We start from the raw sequence: 8,901 nt of genomic DNA, 5'->3' as shown, positions 1-8,901 counted from the left end.
CACATCACTAATTATGTTGTTTACAGCGCAGCAGCTGAAAGTTGCATTTATTTCAATTTAATAGAGAATTGGCTCCACCAAGATGATCTGCCGCCTCTGCCTGCGCAGCCTGAGCCCCGGCACCGCTGTTTTTCTCTTCGAAACGAACGAGACTCTGGCGGAGACGCGCCTGGTGAAGATTATCGCCAAGTTTCTCCAAATGGAAGTGAGCGAAGGCCTATAAAAACCCATTTGCCAGTTCAAACCGACTAAATTCCCACTCTTTCAGATCCTTCCCGATGATGGAATCTCGACCAGCGTATGCACAGAGTGCTGCGAGCACCTCGAGGACTTTCATAGCTTTTGGCAGCTGGTGGAGCAGAAACAGAGCACTATCATGAATGAGGAGTTTATATCCGTGGATGTGGACTGCGGGGACCTTAAGTGGACAGGCGGCGTGGACGTGAATCTGGACGAGCTGGCATTGCCTGTGGGGGACGTCGATGAGAAGCCTCTGGACATGCACAACCTTAGTTTGCTGGGCAGCGTACTTGATGTGAATGTCGACAGTGTGGAAGTAACGTCTGCCAAGAAGCAGCCCCAGGAGGAGGAGAAGCCACTGGTGCAGAAAAGTGATAATAGCGATTCGGAGCCCGAGCCGACATCGTTCCCCGCCGACGATTCATCATCCGATGGTAATTATCTAGCTTCTTTAGAAGTCTTCCACTTAAAATCTTATCTTTCATTTGTTTATTGTTTCAAAGACGAGCCACTAGTCCGTCTAAAGGCAAAAATGAAGCCGAAGCGCAAGGTACGGTCCAAGGTAAAGCGCACGGTTTCACTGCAGCAGGAGCTTCAAGATCTACTAACCGATGGCAGCAAGCGGCGCACGAAGCGGTCCTCCGAGCCCACCGAGATGCAGGAAACGGAGCTTCAAGCGGTGCTCGAACGCAAACCCAAGGGCTGTTCCCGCGCCCAGCTGTCCAAGCGCTACGAAGAAGCTATCGCCAGCTACATGAGCGCCAATTGCGATCTGTGCGAATTTAGCGCCCAGTACCTGTCCGACCTGAAACAGCATTTCCAGGAGGTGCACCAGCGCGAATATTATATCAAATGCTGTGGCAAGTCCTTCGCACGAGCGTCCACGCTAATGGATCACATCCGGAAGCATGTCAACCCCAAGCTCTATACGTAAGTTCCCTAATCCCATCAAGTATGTAATCATGACAATCTAATTTATTATTTCAATCTTTTAGATGCACCATCTGCCAGAAATCTCTCAACTCACAAGACTACCTTGCCACCCACATGGAGACGGTGCACAACAAGGTGGCCCAGGTGCTGAAGTTCCCCTGCGCCAAGTGCGATCGCACTTTCAGCAGCGAGCGCCGTCTGGCCAATCACCTGGCCAAGCACGATTCTGACCAGTTGGAACACACCTGCGAAATCTGCTGCAAGAGGTAAGTGTTATCCTTCATTATATCACCTTGTAATGCTATCTCTTTCTAATCCGTATGGTTTGAATTTTGTTGCCAGCTTTGCGAATGTACACCGTCTGCGACGACACATACAATCTATCCACGAAGACCTGCATCGCCACGTGTGCGACATCTGCGGCAAGAAGTTCAAGTTCAAGCCCTCCTTCGACCGTCACCTGCTGGAGCATCAGGGCGTGGTGGCGCCCGCCATGGAGTGCTCTGTGTGCGGCGTATGGCTGAAGAACGAGCATAGCCTGCGACTGCATCGTTTCACCCACGATAGCACGGATACGGTGTGTCCGCACTGCGGCAAGACCTGTTCGTCACGCACAGCGCTACGTGGTCACATCAAGTACGCCCACAAGCTGACGACGAATCTGCAGTGCACCTACTGCGAGAAGACGTTCAAGCAACAGCGCAACCTAGAGGAGCACATGGCCATACACACGGGCCTCCAGCTCTACAACTGCCCGCACTGTCCCAAGGAGTGTCGATCCCGCTCCAATATGTACGTGCACATCAAACAACGGCACGCGGACGAGTGGCTGCGCGCCAAAATGGCCCGTTCGCACAATCCGCAATTCAAGCCCGGTCCGGAGGCAACTGCCGTACAATCGTGATTCCTGTCAACGAGCTTCATGCTGAATTGAATCTTTTCCTTCTACCTTTATGGTGTTTTCCTTTATTTGGATGATGATAACTTTGTTTTAACAAAAAAAAAAAAATCCATGCAAATCCTAAATGAATCACTATTGTATCTGAGTATCTAAATTAAGAATTTCCATATGGTTTTAAACCACGAGGTACTTTGTTTTTATTTCTGTTTTCTCCCTATGGTTAGACAGATGTTTTAATATGATTATAAACTAATATTAATCTATAATATATAATTATTATATAACTAAATTATTATTTAAATACTTAGTCCCAGTAGCTCCCTCCCCAAATCAAAACACCAGCGGGTTCCCCATAAGATTCGACTATATTTTAAGTGCCATTGGTGTGTGTGCGTGTTGTCGGCTTAGTTTGGCAGCATGCTGGCCAGGGAGGCGATGACTGCCTTGGAGAGGCTCTCCGGGAACTTGATAGAGAAGCTGAGGACGATGGCACCGCGGCGTGATGGTTCCTTCGGGCACGGTAGGCCCCTACCCTGGAAGCGGTGCGACGAGTTCGGCTTTATGATCTCGCCCTGCGTGTTGAAGCTCAGTGGCTCGCCCTGGAGAGTCGGCACCTGCAGTTCGACGCCGCACAGGGCCTGCTTGAGAGAGATCTGGGCGGTGTAATGTAGATCGCTGCCCTCGCGCCGGAAGATCGGATGTGGCTTGTCCCGAATGATGAAGACGATGTCGGCGGGTATACGGTTCGGCAACTGGTCACCCTCTTTGCGGAAGATGACCTTGGTGCCTGACTTCCAGCCGGGTCGTACCTCAAAGTTCAGCACCTTGTTCTCCTTCCGAGCCACGCCGCTGGACGAAATCGAGAGCCGGGATATCTTCATGCGCTTCGTACACCCGTTGGCAATGTCCTCCAGACAAACGGGCAGCTCGTGCTCAATGGGGGGATCCTGTTGCATGCGTCCGCAGCGTCCCAGCGGAAAATCGTCGTCGCTCATGAAGACGTGCTCCATCTCGTCGAAGAACATGGTGAACGGATCCATGGAACCGAAAAACTGGGCAAAGGTGGCGCGCGGATCTCCATGGAACTGATAGCTGTAGCTTCCCTGTCCGCTTCCCAGACCACTGCTGCCGCTGCTCTGTCCTCCGCTGTGATGGCTGTGATGGTCCGAGCATCCGTGCCGGAGACCCTCTTCTCCATACTTGTCGTACAGGTCACGTTTCTTCTTGTCGGAGAGAACCTCATACGCCTCAGCCACCTCCTTGAAGCGTTCCTCGGCATGGCTGTGCCGGTTCTTGTCCGGATGATAGCGAAGGGCCAGTTTCCGGTATGCCTTTTTTACCTCATCGTCGCTTGCCCCGCGACCGATCCCTAGAATCTTGTAAAAGTCCTTCGTCATAACGGAAGTTGCAAACTCTTCTTGTTTTATCTGCAGGTGAAGGGTTGTCAATATTTAAAGAAAATGCTACTTTGTTTCCTGATCAGGAAAGTTTTGTGGGGGAAAACGATAGAACGATAGTTAAAAACGATATTTAAGCAATATTTTGAATGAGGAAAGTCGCTTTTGGGTTTCCGTTAAATTTCCCCACTTTTGCTCCTTCCGATGGCCGTAGCTCTCTCAATTTGTATCCGATCGCGAAATAAGGTACCATTTCGTAATCAGCGAACCCAAAAGCGACTTTCCTCATTCAAAATATTGCTTAAATATCGTTTTTAAATTTTTCGAAATTTTTCCTAGGGGTACCCCTGCAAAAATGTGGATTTTCACAATTTCCCCACTTTTGCTCCTTCCGATGGCCGTAGCTCTCTCAATTTGTATCCGATCGCGAAATTAGGTACCATTTCGTAATCAGCGAACCCAAAAGCGACTTTCCTCATTCAAAATATTGCTTAAATATCGTTTTTAAATTTTTCGAAATTTTTCCTAGGGGTACCCCTGCAAAAATGTACATTTTCGCAATTTCCCCACTTTTGCTCCTTCCGATGGCCGGTAGCTCTCTCAATTTGTATCCGATCGCGAAATAAGGTACCATTTCGTAATCAGCGAACCCAAAAGCGACTTTCCTCATTCAAAATATTGCTTAAATATCGTTATTAACTTTTTCGAAATTTTTCCTAGGGGTACCCCTGCAAAAATGTGGATTTTCGCAATTTCCCCACTTTTGCTCCTTCCGATGGCCGTAGCTCTCTCAATTTGTATCCGATCGCGAAATAAGGTACCATTTCGTAATCAGCGAACCCAAAAGCGACTTTCCTCATTCAAAATATTGCTTAAATATCGTTTTTAAATTTTTCGAAATTTTTCCTAGGGGTACCCCTGCAAAAATGTGGATTTTCGCAATTTCCCCACTTTTGCTCCTTCCGATGGCCGTAGCTCTCTCAATTTGTATCCGATCGCGAAATAAGGTACCATTTCGTAATCAGCGAACCCAAAAGCGACTTTTCTCATTCAAAATATTGCTTAAATATCGTTTTTAAATTTTTCGAAACTTTTCCTAGGGGTACCCCTGCAAAAATGTGGATTTTCGCAATTTCCCCACTTTTGCTCCTTCCGATGGCCGTAGCTCTCTCAATTTGTATCCGATCGCGAAATAAGGTACCATTTCGTAATCAGCGAACCCAAAAGCGACTTTTCTCATTCAAAATATTGCTTAAATATCGTTTTTAAATTTTTCGAAACTTTTCCTAGGGGTACCCCTGCAAAAATGTGGATTTTCGCAATTTCCCCACTTTTGCTCCTTCCGATGGCCGTAGCTCTCTCAATTTGTATCCGATCGCGAAATAAGGTACCATTTCGTAATCAGCGAACCCTAAAGCGACTTTCCTCATTCAAAATATTGCTTAAATATCGTTTTTAAATTTTTCGAAATTTTTCCTAGGGGTACCCCTGCAAAAATGTGGATTTTCGCAATTTCCCCACTTTTGCTCCTTCCGATGGCCGTAGCTCTCTCAATTTGTATCCGATCGCGAAATAAGGTACCATTTCGTAATCAGCGAACCCAAAAGCGACTTTTCTCATTCAAAATATTGCTTAAATATCGTTTTTAAATTTTTCGAAACTTTTCCTAGGGGTACCCCTGCAAAAATGTGGATTTTCGCAATTTCCCCACTTTTGCTCCTTCCGATGGCCGTAGCTCTCTCAATTTGTATCCGATCGCGAAATAAGGTACCATTTCGTAATCAGCGAACCCTAAAGCGACTTTCCTCATTCAAAATATTGCTTAAATATCGTTTTTAAATTTTTCGAAATTTTTCCTAGGGGTACCCCTGCAAAAATGTGGATTTTCGCAATTTCCCCACTTTTGCTCCTTCCGATGGCCGTAGCTCTCTCAATTTGTATCCGATCGCGAAATAAGGTACCATTTCGTAATCAGCGAACCCTAAAGCGACTTTCCTCATTCAAAATATTGCTTAAATATCGTTTTTAAATTTTTCGAAATTTTTCCTAGGGGTACCCCTGCAAAAATGTGGATTTTCGCAATTTCCCCACTTTTGCTCCTTCCGATGGCCGTAGCTCTCTCAATTTGTATCCGATCGCGAAATTAGGTACCATTTCGTAATCAGCGAACCCAAAAGCGACTTTCCTCATTCAAAATATTGCTTAAATATCGTTTTTAAGTTTTTCGAAATTTTTCCTAGGGGTACCCCTGCAAAAATGTGGATTTTCGCAATTTCCCCACTTTTGCTCCTTCCGATGGCCGTAGCTCTCTCAATTTGTATCCGATCGCGAAATAAGGTACCATTTCGTAATCAGCGAACCCAAAAGCGACTTTTCTCATTCAAAATATTGCTTAAATATCGTTTTTAAATTTTTCGAAACTTTTCCTAGGGGTACCCCTGCAAAAATGTGGATTTTCGCAATTTCCCCACTTTTGCTCCTTCCGATGGCCGTAGCTCTCTCAATTTGTATCCCATCGCGAAATAAGGTACCATTTCGTAATCAGCGAACCCTAAAGCGACTTTCCTCATTCAAAATATTGCTTAAATATCGTTTTTAAATTTTTCGAAATTTTTCCTAGGGGTACCCCTGCAAAAATGTGGATTTTCGCAATTTCCCCACTTTTGCTCCTTCCGATGGCCGTAGCTCTCTCAATTTGTATCCGATCGCGAAATAAGGTACCATTTCGTAATCAGCGAACCCAAAAGCGACTTTTCTCATTCAAAATATTGCTTAAATATCGTTTTTAAATTTTTCGAAACTTTTCCTAGGGGTACCCCTGCAAAAATGTGGATTTTCGCAATTTCCCCACTTTTGCTCCTTCCGATGGCCGTAGCTCTCTCAATTTGTATCCGATCGCGAAATAAGGTACCATTTCGTAATCAGCGAACCCTAAAGCGACTTTCCTCATTCAAAATATTGCTTAAATATCGTTTTTAAATTTTTCGAAATTTTTCCTAGGGGTACCCCTGCAAAAATGTGGATTTTCGCAATTTCCCCACTTTTGCTCCTTCCGATGGCCGTAGCTCTCTCAATTTGTATCCGATCGCGAAATTAGGTACCATTTCGTAATCAGCGAACCCAAAAGCGACTTTCCTCATTCAAAATATTGCTTAAATATCGTTTTTAAGTTTTTCGAAATTTTTCCTAGGGGTACCCCTGCAAAAATGTGGATTTTCGCAATTTCCCCACTTTTGCTCCTTCCGATGGCCGTAGCTCTCTCAATTTGTATCCGATCGCGAAATAAGGTACCATTTCGTAATCAGCGAACCCAAAAGCGACTTTTCTCATTCAAAATATTGCTTAAATATCGTTTTTAAATTTTTCGAAATTTTTCCTAGGGGTACCCCTGCAAAAATGTGGATTTTCGCAATTTCCCCACTTTTGCTCCTTCCGATGGCCGTAGCTCTCTCAATTTGTATCCGATCGCGAAATAAGGTACCATTTCGTAATCAGCGAACCCAAAAGCGACTTTTCTCATTCAAAATATTGCTTAAATATCGTTTTTAAATTTTTCGAAATTTTTCCTAGGGGTACCCCTGCAAAAATGTGGATTTTCGCAATTTCCCCTCTTTTGCTCCTTCCGATGGCCGTAGCTCTCTCAATTTGTATCCGATCGCGAAATTAGGTACCATTTCGTAATCAGCGAACCCAAAAGCGACTTTCCTCATTCAAAATATTGCTTAAATATCGTTTTTAAATTTTTCGAAATTTTTCCTAGGGGTACCCCTGCAAAAATGTGGATTTTTGCAATTTCCCCACTTTTGCTCCTTCCGATGGCCGTAGCTTTCTCAATTTGTATCCGATCGCAAAATAAGGTACCATTTCGTAATCAGCGAACCCAAAAGCGACTTTCCTCATTCAAAATATTGCTTAAATATCGTTTTTAAATTTTTCGAAATTTTTCCTAGGGGTACCCCTGCAAAAATGTGGATTTTCGCAATTTCCCCACTTTTGCTCCTTCCGATGGCCGTAGCTCTCTCAATTTGTATCCGATCGCGAAATAAGGTACCATTTCGTAATCAGCGAACCCAAAAGCGACTTTTCTCATTCAAAATATTGCTTAAATATCGTTTTTAAATTTTTCGAAATTTTTCCTAGGGGTACCCCTGCAAAAATGTGGATTTTCGCAATTTCCCCACTTTTGCTCCTTCCGATGGCCGTAGCTCTCTCAATTTGTATCCGATCGCGAAATAAGGTACCATTTCGTAATCAGCGAACCCAAAAGCGACTTTCCTCATTCAAAATATTGCTTAAATATCGTTTTTAAATTTTTCGAAATTTTTCCTAGGGGTACCCCTGCAAAAATGTGGATTTTCGCAATTTCCCCACTTTTGCTCCTTCCGATGGCCGTAGCTCTCTCAATTTGTATCCGATCGCGAAATTAGGTACCATTTCGTAATCAGCGAACCCAAAAGCGACTTTCCTCATTCAAAATATTGCTTAAATATCGTTTTTAAATTTTTCGAAATTTTTCCTAGGGGTACCCCTGCAAAAATGTGGATTTTCGCAATTTCCCCACTTTTGCTCCTTCCGATGGCCGTAGCTCTCTCAATTTGTATCCGATCGCGAAATAAGGTACCATTTCGTAATCAGCGAACCCAAAAGCGACTTTTCTCATTCAAAATATTGCTTAAATATCGTTTTTAAATTTTTCGAAATTTTTCCTAGGGGTACCCCTGCAAAAATGTGGATTTTCGCAATTTCCCCACTTTTGCTCCTTCCGATGGCCGTAGCTCTCTCAATTTGTATCCGATCGCGAAATAAGGTACCATTTCGTAATCAGCGAACCCAAAAGCGACTTTTCTCATTCAAAATATTGCTTAAATATCGTTTTTAAATTTTTCGAAATTTTTCCTAGGGGTACCCCTGCAAAAATGTGCAGTTTCGCAATTTCCCCACTTTTGCTCCTTCCGATGGCCGTAGCTCTCTCAATTTGTATCCGATCGCGAAATTAGGTACCATTTCGTAATCAGCGAACCCAAAAGCGACTTTTCTCATTCAAAATATTGCTTAAATATCGTTTTTAAATTTTTCGAAATTTTTCCTAGGGGTACCCCTGCAAAAATGTGGATTTTCGCAATTTCCCCACTTTTGCTCCTTCCGATGGCCGTAGCTCTCTCAATTTCTATCCGATCGCGAAATAAGGTACCATTTCGTAATCAGCGAACCCAAAAGCGACTTTCCTCATTCAAAATATTGCTTAAATATCGTTTTTAAATTTTTCGAAATTTTTCCTAGGGGTACCCCTGCAAAAATGTGGATTTTCGCAATTTCCCCACTTTTGCTCCTTCCGATGGCCGTAGCTCTCTCAATTTCTATCCGATCGCGAAATAAGGTACCATTTCGTAATCAGCGAACCCAAAAGCGACTTTCCTCATTCAAAATATT

The 8,901-nt window shown here is 44.1% G+C and overlaps 2 protein-coding genes across 3 annotated transcripts in view; one reads left to right on the top strand and one right to left on the bottom strand.

Annotated features, from left to right (window-relative positions):
• Positions 1–26: 26 nt before the first annotated feature.
• On the top strand, positions 27–2,302 carry LOC108134317 (transcription factor grauzone). The gene is made up of 5 exons (XM_017254579.3): positions 27–205; positions 269–674; positions 744–1,170; positions 1,236–1,439; positions 1,516–2,302. The coding sequence occupies exons 1-5, from the start codon at positions 83–85 to the stop codon at positions 2,075–2,077; spliced, it is 1,722 nt and encodes a 573-aa protein (XP_017110068.2). The 5' UTR covers positions 27–82; the 3' UTR covers positions 2,078–2,302.
• A 118-nt stretch (positions 2,303–2,420) lies between these two features.
• Positions 2,421–8,901, bottom strand: part of LOC108134318 (dnaJ protein homolog 1) — a 33,593-nt gene continuing 27,112 nt past the window's right edge. For both annotated transcript variants that reach the window (XM_070282885.1, XM_070282883.1), the window contains exon 2: positions 2,421–3,501. In XM_070282885.1, the coding sequence (XP_070138986.1) occupies positions 2,479–3,471 (993 nt within the window). In that variant the 5' untranslated portion in view covers positions 3,472–3,501 and the 3' untranslated portion in view covers positions 2,421–2,478. The remainder of the gene's footprint in view (positions 3,502–8,901) is intronic.

This window comes from Drosophila bipectinata, chromosome XL (assembly GCF_030179905.1).
Source record: "Drosophila bipectinata strain 14024-0381.07 chromosome XL, DbipHiC1v2, whole genome shotgun sequence".
Taxonomy (NCBI): Eukaryota; Metazoa; Arthropoda; class Insecta; order Diptera; family Drosophilidae; genus Drosophila; species Drosophila bipectinata.
The sequence above is the reverse complement of the archived record's forward strand: the minus strand, read 5'-3'. Positions and strand labels throughout refer to the sequence as shown.

What these genes read in the sequence shown, in the direction of transcription:
- LOC108134317 (XM_017254579.3), top strand. Translation starts at nt 83, where the DNA reads ATGATCTGCCGCCTCTGCCTGCGCAGCCTGAGCCCCGGCACCGCTGTT. An exon ending in GTCAACCCCAAGCTCTATAC is followed by an intron (nt 1,171 to 1,235) that starts GTAAGTTCCCTA and finishes TCAATCTTTTAG; the next exon opens with ATGCACCATCTGCCAGAAAT. An exon ending in TGCGAAATCTGCTGCAAGAG is followed by an intron (nt 1,440 to 1,515) that starts GTAAGTGTTATC and finishes TTTTGTTGCCAG; the next exon opens with CTTTGCGAATGTACACCGTC.